General features: G+C 33.7%; 1 protein-coding gene across 9 annotated transcripts in view; it reads left to right on the top strand.

The window, feature by feature from the left end:
• LRRC7 (leucine rich repeat containing 7) overlaps window positions 1-24,881 on the top strand; it is a 491,842-nt gene that overhangs the window by 240,057 nt on the left and 226,904 nt on the right. For all 9 annotated transcript variants that reach the window (XM_070268846.1, XM_070268842.1, XM_070268844.1 and 6 more), the window contains 3 exons: window positions 9,268-9,346; window positions 20,203-20,292; window positions 24,049-24,105. In XM_070268846.1, the coding sequence (XP_070124947.1) occupies window positions 9,268-9,346; window positions 20,203-20,292; window positions 24,049-24,105 (226 nt within the window). The remainder of the gene's footprint in view (window positions 1-9,267; window positions 9,347-20,202; window positions 20,293-24,048; window positions 24,106-24,881) is intronic.

Genomic DNA, 24,881 nt, shown 5'->3' with positions numbered 1-24,881 from the left:
CAATGTGAGCCCTCTCTCTGGGGGCCACACTCCCTCCCAACTTCAGTGTGAAATCCTTGAAGACCAGAGTGCTGCCCCTTACACTGTTTCTAGGTCCACAATAGCCGTTATCAAAGTGCAGGCATAGTAAGTGTTCAGTAAACTGGTTGATTGATAATGAAGGGAAAATTCACTAGTCAAATATGAAGTAACATTATTAAACAGTCCATTTTACACAATAGCGACTCAGTATTTTTGAAGCAGACGTGTCATTTTAACTAAGACAGTGTCAGATTTTTTCCTCTGTGAATGAACTCGTTGTCAGTTGAGATCATAAAGACTTCTCCAAATTTCCTCTAAACATGTCCCTAAGGAAGGATCACTGGCATGACTGCCTTGAATTATTGATTGCTTTACTTGCATTTGGTTTTTCTCTTTGTAATGCCACTAAAATAACCAGTCTTGCAGGAGACCTTTAACTCTTCTTGCTTAGGTCCCTGCTGAGTTCTTGGCCCCTTCGTTAGGTGCTTAGAGGTAGAGCAAACCATTCCACTCTGTTGGCTCTCTTTTTTCTTTCTCTCCTTAAGAGATGACTGACAGGTACAGTTTCTCCCAAATTTACTAAACTAATTGCTAGATGCTTTTGCTTTCTCTTATCCAGTGGATTGCCCCTCTGAAACCTTAATCTAAACAGTACTTCCTACTCAATATAGTATTGCCCCATTTACCGAATATCCTTGGGGAATGTGGTTTATACACAAAATAATTTTCCAAAATAAAATTATGGTTTATCCTTTAATACTTTAAAATTTTTTATTTCATTTGAATCATTCTGAATGGAAATTATCCCAAAAATGTTTCCTATCTCTTTATTTTCTTTGAATGAGTTCAATTAATACAATTTAACTTTTCCAAATTGACTTGAGTTCATCGTGGGTTGTGTTACTGAGTTTTTTTTTTAGTATGTGGAGCTGCTTGCCTCTACATAAAATGAGAATGGTAGACTGGAAGACTTCTGACATTAACTTTGTAGATTGCCCATCACCTGCTCTATTACAAACTGTCAGTTATAATTTCTTCATGCCGACACTGTCCATTATGAGTAGCCCCTCTTTCTATTCATTCTTTCTCAGAGCTATCAGTTGAACTGTATATAAAGAATACAAAGCTTCTGAACTAGGCTTATAGCACTCGTCAGTATATTAAATTGAGAAATGAAGAACTTTATTACCTGAGCATTATACTCAAAGTTCCAGAAAGTTGATACTGTCTGAAATTTGGCCAAAGGTGATTATAGAACAGATGCAATTTACCATGCCCCTGTGAGAATGCTGCCTGGTCCATCTTGAGTGTGCATTAAACTCAGAGATCCAGAGAGTTGGGGTGGTTTGTATTTGACCTGGAGAGTCTGCATGGAACAAATGCAAATGTATAAATGCTTGCTCTATCATAAAGCCTCATGGCTGATCTTGGGTAGCTAAAACTTACAACTCAAAGTAGTTTAAATATGATTTGATTTACATTTGATGGACACATCTTAATAGAAGTAAAATGTGATAATGTTCGGAATAAGATTGCCCTGGTTTCTAATCCCAGCCAGCCTCTAAGCCTCAGTTTCTTCATTAGTTAAGTAGGAATGATAAACCATCTCGTAAAGTTGTTGTGAAGATGAAATAAAGCAAAGTGCTTATAACATCTTCTCAATAAATCCCATTCTTTCTGCTTCAAAATCTAATCTAATTTATTAGATATGCAAATAAATTTCCTGCCTTCTCAAAATTGGGAAAAAACCAATTATAAAAATCATCATAATTAAAATATCAGATGAAAATATTAAAATCTCATAAATATATTTTCCATCCTTTATTTTATAGGAGATATAATATTAGGGTTTTTGTCTTTTAACAGCTTATGGTTCTTATATCACAGAGTAAACCATTTGGGCTGATGATATCTGTGAAATTCATAAAACAAGCGTTTCACCATGTACTATCCATAACTATTATCATGAGGTCTTATATAAAAATTTATAAGTAATAAACATAAATTTTAATGCATTTGAGAGAACACTAAATCATCCAAATTTGGTATTTGCAGTCTTTTCTATCATCTTTGTATGGAAAGAGATAGTTACTTTTTTCATCTTAAAAAATGTAATTTGATGCTAAAACATCTGTACTAAAACAAAATGTTTCTATGGTTGTAAAGTGTTTTAGTTCATTGCTTCAAGGTACTGATGCAAAAATATAATTAGATGCAATTTAAAAAACACTTGCTGAGTTTCCACTGTATTCCTAGGTCTGATCTAGATACTGTCAGGAATATTAAGAAGTTGAGTGTCAGTTGACAAATCTCTCTCTCTCTGACTCCATCCTCCTATCTTTCCAGATCTCTCCCTTTGATACAACTCCAACCATCCTTTGACCTCATCAGAACCATCAATCTATTAATACCACTGCTTTCCCATGAATTCTCCCAGCCTTGATGTTTTCTCTCCCCTCTTTGCATGGCTTGAATTCTATGGTCAATCATCAAATGACCCCTTGATACCCGTGCTCCTCTCTCATGTTGTGTTTGCTCAATAAAATTACAACCCCGGCTGAATTCAACTTTCTACCTATAACTGAAAGGATCTGGAAAGAACACTCAATCACACTGATTGATATCACTTTCAATTCATGATCACAGATCTCAAGTGCAGCCTTAATGCTTCCCAACAACCATGTTATATGTCCTTCATTCATTGACTCTCCTTCTCTTCTAGTGACTATGTCACATGTTCTCCTCTGTCTTCAAACCTCCCACACCTCGTCTCCCATCTTCATGGCTATTGATCCTACTCCACTGAGAAAATTAAAGCTCTCAGAAGATAACTTGCACAGCCTCTCACCATCATTTCCACCTGTCTATCAGCATCTGCACCCATGTCCTCTGATTCCTGCTTGTTAGTAGAGATGAATCATTCCTGTTTCTCTCTAAAGCTAGGCTCTCCACTGGATAACCATCCTCTCATACCTACTCACAGATGTCACTCCAGCAATTCTCTTCAGCCTCTGCTACATCATCAAGTTTTTCCTCTCTACTGTTTATTCCAATCAGCATACACACATGCTGTTATTTCTTCCATTCTAAAGAAAACGCCTTGGCTTCTCTTCCCCTAATGCCCTCCCAACTCCTTTGTGGCAAAAGCTCTAGATAAAGTTGTCAGCATTCTCTATCCACAATTCCTTTCCTCTCATCCTCTCTTAAACCCACTCCAGTCTTTAAGCCCACTACCCCACCAAAATCATCCTAGTCAAGGTTGCAAGTAATGCAAGTAATAATCTCCTCATTGCTAAATTCAAAGGCAATTTTTGGTCATCATCTTACTTCACCTATCAGCATCATTTGAAACAGTTGACCACTTCTTCCTACTTGATACGTTTATTCATTTGACTTCTAGGAATCAATACTCTCTTATTTTTTCTCCCATCTCACTGACTGATCTTGTTCAGTCTCCTATGTCAATTCTTTCTCTTCTCCCCATTCTCATTTTGGAGGACTCCACGTTCAGTCCTTAATCCTCTTTTCTTCATTATCTACACTTACATCACTGGTGCTCACATTTTGTCTCATGGTTTAAATACTGTCTATATAATAATGAATCTCCAGTTTTTAAATCTATAGTCTAGACTTCTCTTCTAAATTCTTGGTTCATATCCAAATATCTACCTGACATCTCCTCTGAGAAGTCTCCACATTCAATCCATCAGGAAATTCCATTGGTCTTACATTCAAAATACAGCCAGATTCCATTCACTTCTCACTGTCTCGACTGCTCACACCCTGATGCAAGCCACCATCAATTCTCTTCACAGTTTATGACAATAGCCTCTACCTGGCCTCCCTCTTAGAAAGGCCACCCTACTCAGGAGCCAGAACCGTCCTCTCAAATTACAAATCAGACTATATCACACTTATGTCCTTCAGTGTCTCTCTATTTCGTTTAGAGTAAAAACCAAAGTCCTTGCAATGGCCTGAGAGGACCTATATGAATTGACATCCCCATCTCTCCCCAAACACATACCCCTATTACCTCTGTGACCCGATTTTTTGCTACTCTTCTCTTCCTCACTGTGTGCTAGCCATAATGGCCTCTTTGCTTTCCTAGAGTACTAGGTATACTATGCTATAAGAGCATCTTCACTGTCTATTCCCTCTGTCTGAAATGCTCTTACTTTCCACCTTCAGACATTCAGACATCTGTATGCCTATTTCTCTCACCTGCTTCAAGTTTTTGCTCAAATACCATCTTCCCAATCAATGAGGCTCACCCTAATCATCCTAGTTAAATGCAAAGTCCCCATTTCTGATCCATCTTTATTCTGCTCTAATTATCTTTTTCATGTCTCATTGCTAAAATACTATGTAATTTTATATATTTTATAGTTACATTAATTATCTCTATGATTTATTGTATGTATTCCTCTGCTACAATATAAGCTCCACAAACGAAGAGAATGTATCCATCTTCTTCACACTGTATCCTCAATGTTTACTACAGTTCCTAATGCAGAGTAAACATTCAACAAATATTTGTTGAATGTAGAGATCTCATAATTAAAGTTAGCTACTCAAATATCAGAGAACCATGTAAGACAAGATGATAAAGCAGTGATTTTTCAACTTATAATCACATACTGTCTCATTATTTTTCAGTCTTATTTAATTTCAGACAGAACACAATCTAAAATGCTAGACATTAAGAGGAGAGAGCCATATGGACTGAAACAGTTGAATAAATTTTCATGCAGATGATAGAATTTCAATGTATTTATATGGATGATATTTATACTGAGGATTTAGGTGAAAGAGTGGAGTGGACAGGTGAAAATATCACACATTAAATAAATATATCCCTAAAGTGATATTAAAAGATAGCCTATTTGTTATGGAAATATCTTACACTCAAGTTTGCCTTTCAAGAATCTTCCATTTATGATCATGAGAATCAATATTGCTATTACTATTGGTAAACTCTCTATTTGATAATGACAATGTTGTTTGCTACATTTAGATTCCATATGTGTCCACTGCATTGGGAAAAACGTTTGCTTTCATACTTTAATATCAATTTAAACCACTTAAAGCCTAACTCAAGATTTTAATGACACTTTAGTTTTGGTTTTCATTTTGACACCAATAACCTTGTTTTATACTTAAATAAAGTTTAAAACTATATTATTACAGATTTAAGATCCTTCTGTCAAAACTTGGTTGTCTGTAATAGACAAGGTAGTCTAAATAAAAACAATGAACTGCATGTACTACAACCTAAATGTAGCCATGGCTTTCCACTTCTCCCGTGCCAGGCAGGAAAGATCCATATTTGATGGATTTCAGGATCCTCCCCTTTCCGTTCTCTGCACACCCTCTGGTGGAAGAATGACTGAGCTGTGAAATGGTCAAATGGAGGCAGCAGGAAAGAGAACAAGAATTAATAACCCACAAGATCGATTCGTTCTTGAATAATTGGAAGTTGAACAGAAACTTTTTCAACCTAATTTTTTTTAAAAAAAAGGAAGGGCAAAGAAAATAATTAATTAATCAGATAAGGTAGTCTATTACATCTTTACTACGTCAAGATATTAATATTCTGTTAAGGCTATTTTGATTAATTCCATTGCAGTAAAAGCTTTGCTTCAGTTTTAAATTCTGAACATGGAAATGTCATTTCTCATTTGGCAGTATTTCTGTGAACATATTCAAAATGGATTTTGCGGTATAGTGACTGAAGTGAACATATTGGGAAATATTACTACAACGTTCTAATTTGGAGAGTAAACTTTTATTGATGTCATCTGCTACTTATGAATAGGGCAATAGTCCATTTTTTAAACTAAATACACCATTTTGCTATAAAACACAGTGTTCCCCATATAATTATTTTAGATTACAGTCCTTCTTGGTTATTCAGCCTAAGTTTGAATCTACTCTAAATTTAATGAGCTTGAATCTCCAGGGATTCCTAAAAGAAGAGAGCTCGTGATGCCCTTAGAAGAGAGTACCTTACAGGCCTGCGTGAGAAAGTTTATGAGATGTCTCAACTGAAAAATAAGGATTAGAACATGAATTGTAATGGTCTACAAATGTTTGACCCTGTTTCCTACAGCAATCACAAGTAAAAATGGTTGGAATAAGATACACTATTAAAGTGAAGGATATTTATCCCCCTGTTTCTGGATAAACAAATTTGAAAATCAAAACAAAGTTCATCTTAGAAAATATGTGTGTATATGTATATACGTACACAGACATACACATATATATTACCTTTTTTTAAATTGAAAATGCCATGTTTCAGAGGACAAAGACTAGTTAATAAAAGTGTGGGTTCTATAATCAAATCTGACATAACTTTAATAGGAAGTAACATAAAGGAGTAAAAAAGAACAAAAGATATGGTGTTAAAAAAATGAATTAAATTCCACCTGTATCCATTTCCATCTATAAACAGCCATTAGATATTTAAATGTCACCTAATCATTGAGAATGTGTAGTTCCTCATTCATAAAATGAAAACAATATTGCCTAATATAAGGTCCTCACAGGATTATTAAAAGAATTATATTCTTTTCCACAGTGCCATAGAGAAGTGTAAGTTACCTTACCTCTTGCTAGTACTTGAATTTTATTTAGTATTTAGTAGGTACTTATTAAGTGCCAGACATGATACTAAGTGCTTCATCTTCATACCATCTAATGCTCAGATCAACTCTTTGAGTTAAGCAAGAAATGAGTAAGTGATGTTCAAATATTACAATATCTGCCTAAGATTATGTGGCTAGTTAAGTGACAACACTGGGATTTGCAGACCCTTTCCAAGCTGTGCTTTTAATTACTATGCTATAGTAAACTCTCCATGTTTATAGTGAACTACCAGTTAAAGGTATACTCTAAGAACTTTTCCTAAACTTTGGGATCCATATATTAGTATATATGGTAAAGTTCCCCTGACAACCTATTTTTCCAAATGTGTTTCAACTTTCATAAGCAAATTAAGATAGCTCTGCAAAAATACAAAAATATTGCTCAGCATAAACTAGTTATATATATATTTATTTGTTTATATTATAATATATGTATTTATAAGTACATATTATAAACATTTATTTATTTATAATTTAATTCCCTAAATGCAAGAGCATTTATCTCAGCTGCTACATTGATTAGAAGTTGGAATATTCTTTCAGTGCACTAATTTCTACCTCTTCACTGTGTTCTCTTAGGTAGATATATTTTACAAATTTATACCTCAAGCCAGGTCATTTTGACGTGATATTTGGTTCCTTTGTTGACTGACACCATCTGCTTCTGTTTATTTCTAATGATTACAGATAGCATTTATGCAGCACTTTATGACAATTACTTTATCTGCCTTCTCTCTTTCAATACTCATCACAACTCTCTTTTGAAATCATTCAGATAGTTACCACTTTGCAGAGTAGGAAACTAAGACATTGAACATTTAAATGACTTTCCTAGGATTGCATAACTAGTAAGTGATAAAGCTGGGATTCTATCTGAATCCAATAAACTCTGCTCTGAACAATTCTAAGTTTAAACTGTAAACAACATAATACAAGTTTTTAAACAAATAATGCAGTATCATTTTCACCCCAGCAGGGAATTCCATTTTCAGTAGAAGATAAAGAGATACAGACTTTTCCTTAAAATTGGATTTTAATTTGCGTCTGCTTCCGTGTCTTGGTTTACACATAATTTAAGGAAAATCATCCTGAGGCGGGCACTTGTGGAGATAAGGCATCAGGCACACCAGCATGTAATGAGCCCAGGCCAGGGACTGAACTGAAAAAGCTGCAGGGAGAAAAGAAGAGGCCTTACGCCCGTGTTGGTTGCAGATTTCCTGGTGGCTTGAGGGTTAGCTTATTGACTTCTTTGCCATTTTGTTAACGTCTAGTCAATGAGGGCAGCTCTAGGTGTTACGGCCTTTACAAAAAGGAGAATTGTCCTTTTTCATTCAATTCATACATAATGGAACTCCTGCACTTCGGTGGGTTTTTATTAAGTAGCCAAAATATCTCAGCAATAATTTTAGGCCAGCATAGCTTCTGATGAAATTTCACTTAGGGAGAAAGGGCGTGAGATGCGTTCCCTACCCTCTTTTGTACCCTTCCTGTGCTGTGACTGAACGGCCTGTCTTGGTTTGGCTGTCCTCCTGCTGCTCCACTGGGCTTTGAGGTCCTGTGGACGTGGTGGTCTTGGTCAACAGAATCTAGGAAAGTCGAGGGCTTTCTTTCTTGACCGTCTATCGTCAAAATGTTCCACTAAATCCTACCATGAAATGTTCCTTACCTTTCCTTCAGATGTGAAGTACTCGGCAGGACTAGTACTTTATAGAAATCTTTACTTCCTTAACAATAGTTCAAAAATTGAGAGAGGATACTACTGCAGGCGTATAGGAGTGGCTTCGTATGGCTGTTTTCTCTTCTAACTTTGCAGGGCCCAATATCTGATTCATTTGTGCCAATTGATTGAAATGTCTTCCACATCTTTTATTTCTCTGACCCTCGCATTTATGGATTAGATTTGTGGCTTACTGATTTTCAGGAGGCAACACTTGTGTCACATAGCCAACAGCACAGCTGTGACAGTGGATGAGCAGCTCTGCAAGGGCCATCAGCCAGGCTGGCTACCTCGGACTCCAGAGAGGACCCAGGAAGGGCTGCTCAGAGCCACACGCTGTGCCAACAAGGAAGAATTGCATAGAACTTGTTAGGGCCCTAAATTGGTTTGGGAATATCTGTAGGTTCCGTAATTTCTCCTTAGGTGTTTTTCACCTGTATGTGTTCAATCATTTCCGTCTCATAAAATGAAGGGAGCAAAGATTTTATCTTCCGTTTTCTTATATCTGCTGATTTCCCCTTCCTCCAGTAACAGCACTGTAACAATAAAATAAACCCAAACTATTTTTATTTCTTTAGATTAGTGAAGAGCCAAGATCTATCTTATTCCAAATATATAATTATCCTCAATTTTATACCTGATTTCCAATTATTACTATCATAAAATGTTAATATTCAACTTTTATTTTTAAAATATATGTACATGTTATATGACATTAATATATTATTTTAAGTTATTATTCTTACTTAATGATTAGTCTAATGATGTTTACACTGTGTATTGATTTGGAGTTTTAATTACTTATTCTTAATATTAGAACTACAGTTTAAAGAATGATTGCCAGAACTTTTTTATTTATGTATTTTTTGTTTTGCATTTTAGGTGTACAAGAATTTCCAGAAAACATTAAGTGCTGTAAGTGTTTAACAATTATTGAAGCCAGTGTCAATCCCATTTCTAAGTAAGTATAAGTGATCATATTTTATTTATGTTTATGTTACCACTGGATAATAATTTACCAAGATAAAAGAAATTCACATAATAAATGAATTTTAAATGCTTCATTTAAAATTCAATTTAATAGAATGATGGGAAAGGAATAATAAAATCAGAATAGTTCAACAAAATGTAACAAAAAGCATTGTTGAGTAAAATGAAGGCCTAATTGGCACAAGAAGGCATTACTTTGAAGCAAACAAGGTCATTATTTTTCTTTGGCTCTCAGACAACATTCCATGGAAGAGAGCCCAAACTAAGGCAACAGTTATTAGTTATAGGCTTGGTAGATAATTAGCATCAAGGATCTGATGAAAGTTTAAGAGAGTGCAAGGGTTTAAGGTATTGATAGATGCATGAAAATAGCTAACCATGTAGTTCAGGCTGAAAAAGGAATTAAGAATGACCAGAAAGAGGGAGTATCTGTGTTCCAGAGATTACAAGAAGAGCAAAAAGACAATCCTATATGGATAACAGAATGGAAGGCATGAGTGGTTAAAGGTGCTGCGATCAAAGAAAGGGTATTTGTGGTTAACCGTCTGTTAGTAGAGAAATGCCATGGGAAAATACGACTCAGCATGTGACTTTGATGGGAAATTATGACTGTGGCATAGTGATCAAGCGTACTGTGGAGTCAGGTAGGTCAAGAAATCATGAAGTGAGTGGATTGAATGAGACAGGAAGCTGAACGTTAAACTCACTTAACAATGGAAGTGCAAATAAAATCTAGAAAGGCTATTGACAGTTGTAAAAATATTTGGAAGAGATTGAAACAAATCAGTGGTATTGGGGTGCAGGTAATGAGTTTCAAAGTAAGATTGGCATTTTAATTACACCAAAACTGACAGCAGGACTTGAAAAAGATACTTCAGTCCTTTGTCCACATGAAATTGAGGAGACTGGGAGAAACTGAAGCCCATTGGGAAGGCATTCAATGAATACAGTGTTTCCAAAAGAAGACAAAAGGAAGTTTATCAAAGAGAATTTAAAGGGAAATTTTTCACCAGTAGAGTTGAGAGGGAATAGTAAGGATGGTTTCTCTATGGACCATGATGAGAGGCTGCAGATGAGAGTAGGAATGGAATAGAATATGAAAGAATGAGATAGAAGTTTAGACGGGGATCTTTACAGTGAAAGGTTTGTGAAATAATTTGATGCGTTTAGTCGAAAGTGTAGAACATTAAGCAATAAAATGTGTTTGAAAGATACAACTCTTCTACCTCAAAAGTAAGGGAGAAAAAGTCCTGTGAAGAAGGTTTTCCAAAACTCTTGAGCCAAAATGCACTTTTCTCAACAAAGAAATAGATGTTGCTAACTTCTCACGTCAAGACTACAGCCATTTCGTTGATTTCAGTTGTAATCCAGGACAGATGATAAGTTGTTCTGCTTTCTAGTTCTTTAATTCTAATGGCTCATCTTGTTTAAGAATCGTGGAGAGGCCTTTAGGAGTGGAAGTCAGATGACAATTTACATCTTTAAGAAGCTTAAAGTATGTAGTTTTATTGGCTGTGTCTCTGGATTATTTTCATATATTTAACTTTTTAAAAGATGAATGAATATGACATATTTCATCCAAGAATGCTGAACACTAAAAGCATTCAGCAACTTGGGAATTCGTTAAAACTTACTTGCTTGAAGAGTCAATTTAAATAGTATACTAATTTTAAATCCAGACTTTTTTAAAGATATAATTTACATACAGTAAAATTCACCCTTTTAGGTGGTATGGCTCAGTGAATTTTGATAAATGTATACAGTCATGGAACCACCACAATCAAGATATAGAATATTTTCGTCATCCCAAACAGTTGTCTCAGCCCCATCATCCACGGATCTGATTGCTATCCCCATAGTTTTGCCTTTTCCAAAATATCATATAAATGGTATCATATTTTTGTGTCTGATTTCTTTTATGTAACAGTGATTTTGAGATTTCTCCATGTTGTTTCAAGAATCATTACATTCCCTGTTATTTCTAGGTGGTATTCCTTTGTATGGATATACCACAGTTTATCTATTCAACAGTTAATAGACATTTATATTGCTTCCAGTTTGGGGCTCTTATTAATAAAGCTGGCATACATATTTATGTACAAGTGTTTGTGTAAGCATATGTTTTCACTTCAACTGGGTAAACACCTAGGAATGCTTTCCTGGGTAATGTGGTATGTGTATGTTTAACCTTATAAGAAATTTCCAAACTGTTTTCCAAAATACCTTCTCTATTGAGGATTCCCACCAGCAATTTATGAGATTTTCTGTTCCTCATCTTTGTCAGAATTTGGCACTATCATTTAGTTTTTCTATTTTAACTAGTCTAGTAGATGTGGTATCTCATTGTGGTATCTCACTATAGTTTTAATTTACATTTTTAATGTCAAAGTAACATCTTTTCATGTATTTATTTACAGTCTGTATTGCTTCTTTCATAAAAGTTCAAATCTTTTGTTCATTTTTATTGACTTGTCTTTTTATTATTAAATTAAAATAATTCTTTGTGTATTCTTGCTAAGACCTTTATCAGATAGTTGTTTGCAAATATTTGCTCCTATTTTATGCCTTATCTTTTCACTTTCTACATAGTGACATTCAAAGAGAAGTTTTTAATTTTGACGAAGTCCTATTCATAAATTTTTTTGTGGTTTATGCTTCTTGTTCCTATCTAAAGGCATCCTTGCTAAATGCATAGTCATAAGTATTTCCCCCTATGTTTTCCTCTGAAATTTTTATAATTTACATTTTATGCATAGGTCTTTGATCCATTTAAAGTTGAGTTTTGTATATGTGCAAGGTGTGAAGGTCAGGGTTCTTTTTTTTTGCATATAGATATCCAATTGTTTCTGTATTATTTGTTGAAAATATTATCTTTTCGTTATAAAACTACTTGATTGCTTTTTATGTAAACCAATTGATCATGTGTTGGATCCATTTCTGGGTTCTCTATTTTTCACATTAATCTGTATGCCTGTTCTTACACCAATTCCATATTGTCTTAATTGTAGCATTATAATAAGTCATACAATCAGAGAACATGAGTCCAACTTTGTTCTTCTTTATCAAAATTATTTGGGTTATTCTATGCCCTTTGCTTTTCCACACAAATTTTTTAATCAGCTTGCCAATTTCTACAAAAATATAAAAGCCTTCTTGGATTTTGATAGAGATTGCATTGAATCTGCAGATCAATTTGGGCAGAATGGACATCTCAAAAATATTGAGTATCCTTATCCCTGAGCATCCTATATCTCTATACTTGATTAGAGCTTTTAAAATTTCTTTTATCAATGTTTTATAGATTCAGCATACAAATCTTGTACCTGTTTTGTTCATTTTGTTCCAAGTATTTCATGTTTTTTGGTGCAATCACAGATGATTTTTCTATTATTCAAGTATTTATTGCTGGTATATGGAAATACTATTGACTTTTTTATATTGATCTTATATCCTGCAGCCTTACTAAATTCACTTATTAGTTCTAGTAGATATTTTGTATGTTGAGGAAGGGGGGATTTTCTATGCAGACCATCATGTCCCCTGTGAACGAAGACAGTTTTATTTCATCCTTTTAAATTTGTATGCCTTTTATTTATTTCTTTTTCTTACTTTGTTGTCCTGGCTAGGACTTCCTGTACTATGTTGAATAGAAGAGGTGAAAACGGGCGTGATGTCTTGTTCCCAATCTTAGGGAAAAAGCACTCAGACTTTCACCATTATGTATGATTATTACTTATTTTTTCATACATGCCCTTTATCAGGTTGAGGAAATTTTCAATAACCCATTCCTCATTTTGTTTTGAGCCCTCACCAACAGGACCCTCAAAGTTTAGATGTCTGCCTTCAATCTTTTCGAGGAAACATAGGCTTTCTCTATGATGCTCTTCAACAGCTGTCCGGTCTCTGACCACTACCTGGCTCCAAAGCCAATCCACATTTTTAAGAATTTATTACGGGAGAATCCTAATTCAAGATACCAAAATCTGTGTTAGTTTTCTCAAGCTGCATAAGAGATTACCACAACATAGTGACTTAAAACAACATGTGTCTGTTGTCTGTTAGCTTCTGTGGGTCAGAAATCTGGGCATGAGTTAGCTGAGTTCTCTGCTTCAGTGTTTCACTAGGCTGCAATCAAGGCATTAGTCAAGCTGTATTCTCATCTGAAGGCTCAACTGGAGAAGAATCCACTTTCAAGTTCACTGAGGTTCTTGGCAGAATTCAGGTTTTGCTGTTATTAAGCTGAGAGTCCCAGCTTTTTGCCTGCTGGTAGCTGGAGGCCACTCTTGCATCACAGAGGCTGGTACAGCTGCCAGTCATGTGACCCTCCCCATAGGCACTTCACAACGTAGCAGCTTGTTTCTGTAAGGCCAGCAGCTGAGTAAGAGTGGGTCTCCTAGCAAGATAGAGTCATATAACGTGATAAAGTTATAGGAGTGACGTCTTATATTTGTCACATTCCATTCATTAGAAGCAAGTCACAAGTCCTGTCAACACTCAGGAGGAGAAGATTATACAAAGACTTGAGCAGCAGTAAGTGAGGATCATGGAGGTCACCTTAGAATCTACCCGCCACATCTTTGATATCTGGTTTGCTGAGACTTTTTGATATCAGTGGTTGTTGAATTTTGTCAAAGCTTTTTTTTAAAACATCTATTGGCATGATGATATGCTTTTTCTTATTCAGTCTGATGATATGGTGGATTACATCGATTGGTTTTTGAATGTCAATTCAACTTTGCATTCCAGGGATAAATTCTGCTTCATCTTGAAGTGTTAACTCTTTTTGTAAATTAATGACTCTTATTTGCTAATATTTTGTAAAGGATTTTCCCATCTATATTCACCAGGCCTATTAGTCTGAAGTTTCTTTTCTTGTAATTTCTTTGTCTGGTTTTGATATCAGGGTAAAACTGGCCTCAAAAAACAGTTGGGGAATATTTTCTTCTATTTTTTATGAGAAATTGCATAGACTTGGAATTATTTCTCCCCTAAATATTGGTAGAATTTGCCGGTGCAAATTCTGGGCCTCCCATCTGGGCCTACAGTTTTCTTTATGGGAAGGTTTTTAATGACAAATTTAATTTCCATAATAGTTATAAAGCTATTCAAATTATTTACATTTTCTTGAGTGGTCTCTTGTAGTTTGTGTTTTTCAGGAATTTGTACATTTCATGTAAGTTTTCAAATTTATTGGCATCTCATTTTTCATAATATTGTTTTACTAGTCCTTTAATATCTACAGGTTCTCTAGTGCTGCCCTCTTTTTCATCCCTGGTTTGGGTAATTTGTGTCTTCTTTCTCTTTTTGCTTGATCGGTCTCAATAGAGATTTATCAATTTTATTGCTGTTTTTATAAACCCGATTTGGGTTTCATTGATTTTTCTCTACATATTACTTTTCTGTTCATTTTCTTTGACCCAAGAAATCTACAACATAGTAAGTTATGAAAACCCTGGAATATAAAGCTTACAGTTTTGAGTGTTATCATCTTAGTTTTAGTTTTAGTTTTAGATGAGAGCATCATAGTGTAGTCTGAATGCCTTAACGAAGTTATTGGTGAAAATTATCACAATAAAGCTGAAAACAAGAACTACTCAATGAGAGAAGCATGGACCAATGTTTACTGAAAACCTATCATGTCTCAGGCTTTTAGATACATTATTTCATTTTCATCTTCACAGCAACCTAATGAAGTAGATAAATCTTACCTACTTTACAGATGGAAATACGTGAACATAGTATTTGAATTCCTGGGTTTCTTTCACTATGTTTCAGCAATTCTTAAGAAGTATTTTGATTTGAGTTTAAATTAAAAGATATATTTTGAAATATTGGAAATATTCATCATATTCAACAATACAGAAATTACTAATAAATTCTGGCACATCTACCACATGATGCAAAGTTTACGTGTATGGTAACCATATATCTCTGTTTGCTCAAGTCATCCCAGTTTGCACCTCTCAAGGTAGCTTGATCAATAATAGGTCCTTTTTAATTCTCAAAAAAGTCCTAGTTTGAATGATAGATTATGTAGTTACTCTGCGTATACAGCAAAATCGAAAGATAATTACAAAGTAAAGGGAGAAATCATGATACAAGTTTGCAGTGATGTTAAAACAGTTAACTGGAAATTAGATTAGAAGGAACTACATGAAATGATAATGATCGCTGTGTTAAGGAAGTGGAATTATAAGCAATATTTTTCTTTTCTCTGTATTTTCCAAACATTCTGTAATATTGTTATATTAATGTTATAATTTTAGCTGTATAAATTAAAATGCTTAGATGTAAAATATCTTTCCAGTTAGAATAGACTTTACATTGGCTGGTTAATCACAACTTATAAAGCCTGTAATTTAATTTGGCTTTAACCGTTCAATTATGGGTCAAATGCCTGTAACATGTTTTCATTTAACTATTAAGTAAATGCAATTAGAAAAGAAAAATGTTGAAACAAAGTTGTCTGCAGCCAATCTTAATTTGCCTATTCCAAGAATAAAATTAGCATTAATAAAAGCATTTAAATTGGTATTCAAGTTAATATTGAAAGATTAGAATGAAAATAACACCAAGGAAAAGTAATATAGTTTCTCTAATTTACTGAGTTCTTATTATGGGTCAGGTAATCATTTAATCGTTGGAGCAACTTTGGAAGTGGATATTAGTATCATTTTACAAATAAGGAAACTGAGTCTTACAGAGATAATAATTGAAAGAACCATGATTCAAACCCAGGTCTTTTGACATCAGGGCCCATGTGCTCAGACACTAAACCTTAGGGGTGTCTGCTTCTATTAACCTTTCTTTGTTGTTGTTTGAATATGCCACTTTTAACTTAAGCCGTTAATAAAATGAAAGTGTTTCCTTAGTAGAGAGAATTATTTACCAATATATATTAAACATCTATTCTCTAAATTTTTTAATGTATCAGTCAAATGTGAAAACCACCAGTTACTTTAGGATAGTAAAATCCTTTCACTATTGAGAGCTCCCTTACTCAGTGTGAAATGTTGGACTTCATTGAGTAGCTTGAGGAAAATAAGAACAACTCATGATTGTCATCTTCATCAAGTTTATCTAGCTTGCTAGGGAATATCTTCCTCAAAAATCCTTGTACATTCCTTTGGAATTAGTGATATTGACAAGTGGGGCCATTGTCTCTAATAGAAGCTACCAAATTGTACCATAAAATTAGTAATAAAGTCGTTTATCTTTTTTAGCAGACCTACTGACTTTACATATCTTTCAAATAATATGTTTTCAAAGTACAATACTAGATCATTGAAAAGATTAAAAAATTCCTTGTCCTGAAAGAATTTATGATTTATCCCAGGAATGGAAAATGCCCAACACTTGTACAAAGCGTGATTGGTATAAGTACTTTGCTAAATCTATTAATAGAATCCTATGGGGAAAGTGATGAAGAAGACATTAATTTTGAATGTAAGTACAGAGTAACTGTTCAATAAATTCTGGTTGAAATGAATTGAAGTAAAAATACACATGACATTAAATGAGACATACTGTATAAATATACTCTGTAACTCTACATTTTAAAAAAAGAAAGGTTCAATATAAAATGTCAACACATTTCTGTTTATAACTAGGCTGAAAAAAGTATCTTACTTTGTATTCTGGTTTTTCGTGTAACTTATTTTTGGCAGTCCACTTTTGCAATTGGAATCTGTGCAATGTGATCAAATCTTCAGTCTTCAAAGAAATCTTCTATGTAAGAATCCAGATCCTGCAGCAGAAACTTTGCCAGATAAGCAGCAATAAAGAAATATATTTTTGATCAATGATGTAGTAAAATGTAATACCATTTAGTGCCTACATATGTGGAATAATAGATTAGGGGGTGATGGATAGTTATAACTGTCCCTATAACTAGAAAATTAGTATTTTTAAAGGCTTTTTACTCATTAAAAGTTACAATGTTAAAGTAAATTATTAGATCAAAGGTTTTAATATTCTTCTCATTTTACACATATTAATCTTCTTTTTAAAAAGTCATAAGTGATTCCTTCTTTTGAATGAGTATAGAAATCAAAAAGGACATTAAAGTAAGATAGTAGTTAAATTTGGATTGAAGTCTATTGAACATCTGGGTCATTATCATAAAAACTATCATACTATCAGGATATGAGCTTTAATATATTACACTATCTAATGTATTATCTAATGTATTACAACAAAGGAAACCATAGAGAAAAACAGTTATCTCCCATAGGTTTTTTTAATCTTGTAAAAAAATTCAAACCTTTGAGTCATGCAGTCAATACCCTCTAAATCTTGTCTGCTACTGATATTCTCAAATCTTAATTCCTAATACTCTTGTACATAAAGTAGTCCCTCTAAAATTTGTCTTCTTTTTGTCATCCATCGCTGATGAATTCTTACCTCTACATTATAAAAACCCTCACTGTTCTCCTGCCTCCTTTCTCCTTCTTTCCTACTTTCATGAATCCTACCTCTTTTTAAGAGCAAATTTATGGAAAAGTCCTTTATGAAGCCATATACAAACAATCCAACTCCAAAATACAAATTGGAACAAGATATTTGCAGCAAAAATCATCAGCATAAGATTTGTGTCCTAAGAGTTTATAAAGAATTCCTACCAATTGATATAAAAATATTAATTGTGTTTAGTTTGGATTTCCCAGAAGCAGATGTTTAGAAAAGAATTCAGCAATATGTTTAGGAGATGGCCTCAGGAAATACTTGTTGAGGGTGTGTTATCAAGTTATTTACTGATATGCACCACTGGACCTTAATCTCTTTGGGGAACTCTGGGAAACAGTGTAAAACACATGCCACAGAGTCATCAATCACAATAGGTAAGGGAGCTGAGGTATTTATACTCCTGCTAGTCAGTAGTTGAGAACTATTCCTGAGGGACATTAATCTCTTGTAACCAGGTATATAACTTAAGTAATCTTTTGTTCACCAGGATATATGTACAAAAATATTCACAGAAGTACTGTTCATAATAGAAAACCAAAAACTGGAAAGAAATATAATGTTTATAGGAAGGAGAATAATAAACAAATTGTGGTATATTCATACAATGAAATATTATGCTATGGTGGCCAGTCATCTACATCAAAATAGATGAATTTCAGGGCTGGCCCCGTGGCATAGTGGTTGAGTTCAGCATGCTCCACTTCAGCGGCCTGAGTTTGAGGGTTAGGATCCCCAGCATGGACTTACACTGCCCATCAGCCATGCTATGGCAGTGACTCACGTATAAAATGGAGGAAGATTGGCATAGATGTTAGCTCAGGGCTAATCTTCCTCAAGACAAAAAAAAAAAAAGGGGGATGAATTTCACAAATCTGATGTTAATTTTTTAAAGTCTCAGGAAAATGTTCATACTATGATTTGATTTATATTATGTTTAAAAACATGCAAAACCATGTGACTTTTTTTAGATATTTAAATAGGTGTCATAAAACTCTTTAAAAGGCAGAATAGCAAATATCATTCAGGAATTTGTGGGGCAAATAGGAAGATGTACTCAGAGGGGTTTAAAAGTATTGGCTCTATTTATTAAATAATATTGTGGGCATACATATATTCTTTTGTATATATGAAATATTTCATAATAAAAGATTGGGCAGGGGAAGAGAAAACATAGAATGAAACTCAGATGCAATATCTCAGGAGTAGGAGAAGAAGCAGGAAAAGTAGTATAGTAGGAGCCAAAAAGGAGAGAACAATCAATGATGGCAGCTGTTTGCTAGACAGTGTGGGATACAAAATGAAAGGAGGTGAATGGAACTGGTACCTAAGAGGCTCTTGGAGGCTTCGGTGAGCGCAGTTTCAGGAACAGAGCTGGGGTAAGTGCCAGAAAACAATGGCTTGAGGAGTAGTAAAAAGCAGTGAGTATAGGCAGCTGTTTAAACAATTTTGTCAGTAATTGCGATAGGTTGTAATTTGAGGGGAAGGCAAATTTGAACACTATTTAAAAGTATTTTATAAAAGATCATAGTCTTGTCTAGACCACAACTAAAAGCATTAAAAATGTTTAAATAAAAGTGTAATTATAGGAAAATATTCAGTATCCTTAGTCTCCTGGAAAATCCTCGAGTTAAATCTTTTTGGTGAAAATGACTTCAATATTTCAAATAATTATTTCATCTAACTGGTAAAATTTCCCCAAAGGACATTTTCTCAACTCTTTTAATGCCTCTTACAACTTTCAGGATTCTGTTTAATTATTGTTGCAATGTTCTTGCTCATTTTTAGTGAACATGAATTGAACCAATTTGAACTATAATTTACATACATGTTGAGACTGCATTAAAGAAATTACCCGTTAAGAGGACAAAATACTCCTTGCCTTTTCATGTTGGACAGCTTTAGTCATCATTGTAACAAATCGTAGACAAATTTTAATGACTGAGTTAAAGAGTAAGTGGATCTCCTTGCCTGACTATATATGTGAATATTCCATTGAGAAAGAACATTAAATTTAAAGTTACAAAACATGGCGTACAACTTGAAATTTCCAAAAAAAAGTATCTCACTGGTGTGTATAAGCTTAGGGCAAAAGGAAGAGATCATGGTGCTGCCTCTGGCAGTGCAGTGACATAAATCTCAGCATAGGAAAGCAACATGGTCAGGGGGCGAGTGCCATTTATTTTAATAACAGGCAAAATTTTCAAGCTGTAACAATATGCTCAATAAATTCTCCCATTACTGTGATACCAAAGGAGAGCTGAAAAATGTCTTACGCTTCTATTTTTTCTCCTTAGAGATATATTTTTGTTCTGTTTCTATGGCAACATTGATGCAGTGACTAAATCTTTACCTCCTTTCTAGACTCCCTGATGGCTTCACGCAGCTTCTAAACCTGACCCAGCTTTACCTGAACGACGCCTTTCTTGAATTTCTTCCAGCCAATTTTGGAAGGTAAGAATAAGAAATTTAAAAGATGCAATTTTTATTTCACTTCACGTAAGTACTCTACCAGCACCAATAGGCGAGGCTTCAAAAGTAACCCTTGTGATTAAAGATAGACCTCATTATTATTCAATAAAGGAGATGTCAATTAATGAAGCATTTTGCAAAAAATAGTAAAACTAGGTCTTTACATGTGATTAATAATCAAATAAATCCCAGGTGAATTAGGGAGTTATTTACAAAAAAATAAAACCAGAAATGATCTGGAAAAACATGCACACGATACTTATGGCTCTTGGGTTGGGAAATACCTTTATAGCATAGAAACAAAGAAAAATATCATAAATGGAAAGGTAGATTCGACTACATGAATACTTTTAAAATAAAATGATATTGGAAATATTTTTAAATTAAGATAAAACAGTAAGCTGGGAAAATTTTTCACCACATATAACAAACAAGTTATTTATATCCTTAACATAAAGAATTCTTACAACTGAATGTGAAGATAAAGATCTCATTAGAGAAAAGTGGGAAAATGTCATGTACAAGCCATCCATTATAAAACGTACAAATTGCCAATAAACATGTGAAAAATGTTTATCCTCACAAACAATAAAAGTAATACAAACTAAAATGACAATAAATGGCTCTGTGTTCGGGCATATTGCGAAAACGGTTTATAGAGTTGGAGGAAAGACAACCTCACAGGCTCAGATGGAATTGCAAAGTGTTATGAACTTCGTGCTGTGCAGTGTGCTTTAAAACACTGAAAATATTTACAGCTATTGCCTTTGTAATTAGTTTCCAAAAAATGTATCTTATCACCATCAGATATCACACTAGCATTTATGGACAAGGATATTATCATTATTTACAATATGAAAAATTGGAAGCATATATCCATCTAGGAGGTTGGTTAAATGTGTTATGGTCCATGCATATGACAATACTATGTACCAATTTATAATCTTATTTAGGGAAAAATTTTTTAAATTTCTCTTATAAGTTATGCTTAGGAGCATACTATAACAAAATATATAAACTATGTTTCCAATATGAATATGAGTATGCGTGAGATAAAAGAGCGTTTCCTTGGAAGTGAAATATGGATAATTTTTATTGTCATCTTTATATTTTTTAATATTCTACATTGTTTTGGAATGAACATCTATTTTTTTTTCTCAATTTTATTAAGATATAATTGACTTCAGCCCTGTATATGTTTAAAATGTAGGGCATAGATGACTTGCCTTACGTATTTTGCAAAATGATTACCACAATAAATTTAGTTAACATTCATCATCTCATATAGTTACCAAAAAAAAAAATGTTTTTTCCCTTGTGATGAAAATTTTTAGGATCTAATCTCTTAGCAACTTTCAAATATATCATACAGCAGTGTTAGCTATGGTGACCGTGTTGTACATTACATTCCCACAACTTAGTTATCTTATAACTGGAAGTTTATACCATTTGACCACCTTCCAATTCCCACAGCCCCCGCCCCCGTCTCTGGTAACCACAAACTTGGTCTCTTTTTCTGTGAGGTCTCTTTTTTAATTCCACATGTAAGGGAGATTATGCAATATTTGTCTTTCTCTGTCCTACTTATTTCACTTAGCATAATGCTCTCAAGGGCCACCCATATTGTCACAAGTGGCAGGATTTCCCTCTTTTTTGTGGCTGAATAGTATTCAGTTGTGTATAGATATCTATATCTATAGCTACAGATATATATACTACATTTTCTTTATCCATTCATCCGTCAATGGACACTTAGGTTGTTTCTATGACTTGGCTATTATAAGTATAAAAGATATATTTTAAAGTTAAGACATTTTAAGTTTATTGTCAACTGCATTTTTCCAAGTGATCTTTGAAGTTGTTCAAATAATAGACTGAGTTTAACTCTACACTGTTGGCAGAAGCTAGTATATGACATTAAGAGGAGATCATTGGAATAACGAAGTCCCCTAACATGTAGTAGCCTCCATTTGCATATGGAGAGCACATCAGAACATTTCTCAAATCCCCTTACTTTTGCAGACCGTGATATCACAACACCTATGAACACCATACACTTGGACAGTTTTAAAAATTTACAGATATTCCAAAGAGCATTTGCCTAACTTCTAAATAAATTGGAACATCACCGTTCATTCATATAAACTAGCATTGTCCTTCTGGTACTGACCACAACACTACAAATATGTTTTTCATTTATCAAATCAGAAAATGTTTAATTATCACCCTAAGACACATTTTCTGGTCTTGAATTTTTGTCAATTCTCTTTTAATAGTCCTAATACAAAGGAAGAGATTTGGGTAATCAGAAAACATAATACCAAAACCAAAACTACTTGGAATTAGAATTCAATTTTGTGTAAATTGTCTGCCAAAATATGCTGTATTTTATTATTATTGTAATCTAAAAAAATTTTTTCATCTTTAGCTGAATCATTTAACAAAGGATGCTTAAGATCCTCTCCAAAACCTGAGATTTAGTGCCCCAAAAGCCAAAATAAGTCACAAAATATCACCATACTAGCACAAATGTCAAGAAGACTTGAGACATAGAAATGTTTAAGGAACCTCTTTTACTAGCGATATACCCAGTCTCTGAAGAACTGAATCAGTTTATTTCATGTATAAATTAAGAGTTATAAGATTAAAATTAAATTGTAAATTTGATAGGAGTCCAAACAAAAAGGAAAGAGAAAGCGACCTAGATGAATACCTAAAAGCACAGTAAATATAGGAGATTGTAGGTGACATAGTCCAAATGGGGTGGTGTTCCCAAACACTAAGAATTTGAAGAATCTAATTAAGATTTATTCTAAAGTAGCCTCAACTGAGTACATTTTAAAGTTCAGTGTAGACATTAACAACGAGAGTGTGTCCCAGACTGCAAAGTTTAATGAGTAGCTAAATCTGAAATGCATTCCTAATCCCAAATGTTATACAAACAGCAGAAACCAAGAACCCCTCTCATCCTCTTCACAGGATTTCCCTAGCCCCAGGACTGTCACAGGACAGATGATGCTGTAGATTTCAGTGCATATGTTAAGATGTTCAGCTTAGAGTCAATGAGATATGGAATATTGTAACAATTTTCCTATTGTGCGATTAGTGATAATAGTAATTGCTAACACATGTTAAAATTTATGATGTGCCAGTCATTAGGCTTTACATGTGTGAGTCATTTAATATTCAAAATCCTATAAATTTGGTACTGTTATCACATACTCATTATAGATCAGGAAACTTAAGTTAGGAAGCGTTAATTAGTTTCCCCAGTGTCACAGAGATAGAGTATGGAAGAGTCTGAATTTCACCCAGACCTGTCTGACCACAAAGCTCAAGCCTTTAACCACTATGCTATACTATTTCTTTACAAGTTCACTTATAGTCTCTTGAGGGAAAGTATTGCCATGTTCCTGTGAACCCAGCACCTGGTATTTAGTAATTTGCTGAATGCATACAATTAAACAACCATGAATAATTTTTATAGAACATATGAATTTAGATGACTTGAACTTGATATCTTTCAACGATCTTTATTGTTAAGAAAGTGATACTGTCATTTACAGTGTTGATGCAATACTACTCATAATAAATTTGTATAATTCTTCAAAATCTGTCACTATGGTACTTATGTTTGGACATAGTTATTTGAATAATATAGTGATAATTGACTTTACCATAGGAATATTCTTTTATAAGAGAAATATTAAGAAGCAGTTTTTTTATTCATTTCTACAGACTTGTCAAATTGCGGATCTTGGAGTTAAGAGAAAATCACTTGAAAACTCTACCAAAGTAAGTGATTGCTTATTTTCTAAATTTTGAATAGTGATTTTTCACTAGTAGGAAAAAATGAATATTTATTTTGGCTATGCTTTGCCGTTTTGATTGAGTTACTTTTTCTATAATTTTTTTCCTAGAAGCTGAAAAGCACAGTATACTATAAGAGATTCATGTTAAGTAAGCATGTGTCCTGCCTTATAACATTGTATAATTACTTGTAAAGGTGGGAAGAGTCCATGTAAGGTTCTTCTCATAGCTGAACACACACCAAGAAATAACTGCATTGAAACTCATGAAACTGACACATTTTGTAACTCAAAACCAGTCAACAGTTTCAAAAGGCTCAACTTAATCAGATGCCTAATTCTTCAAGTTCATTTATGGAATGTGCTAGTTTTCGGTTTTCAAATAAGAATATGAAAAATATTTCGTTAAAATTATTAAAATTTTTCTAGCCACCCTAACGTGTTTTGGCAGAAAATTTATATTTGCACTAGCCTTTTCTACTAGTCTATGTAAAATTTGGTTTATATAAAAAACAAGACATTTTTATGTAAAAACTAATTCCCCAAACTTATGCAATGTTTAGTTTAATGAAATGCTTTGTTTCACTCAGCTTTACCTTATTCATGTCTAATAATAGAATTTTGTGTTGTACAGAAAAAAATGTTTCCAAAAGTCAAAAATTATTTAAAATTAGGCGTTTTTTGATTCAAATAAATTAATATGATTTGTATATGTTACAATTAAAATATTGAAAGTACTGTGTTGCTGTTATTCCCTCCTGC

Source organism: Equus caballus, chromosome 5, assembly GCF_041296265.1.
Source record: "Equus caballus isolate H_3958 breed thoroughbred chromosome 5, TB-T2T, whole genome shotgun sequence".
NCBI lineage: Eukaryota > Metazoa > Chordata > Mammalia > Perissodactyla > Equidae > Equus > Equus caballus.
This window is presented reverse-complemented; position numbering and strand designations above follow the sequence as displayed.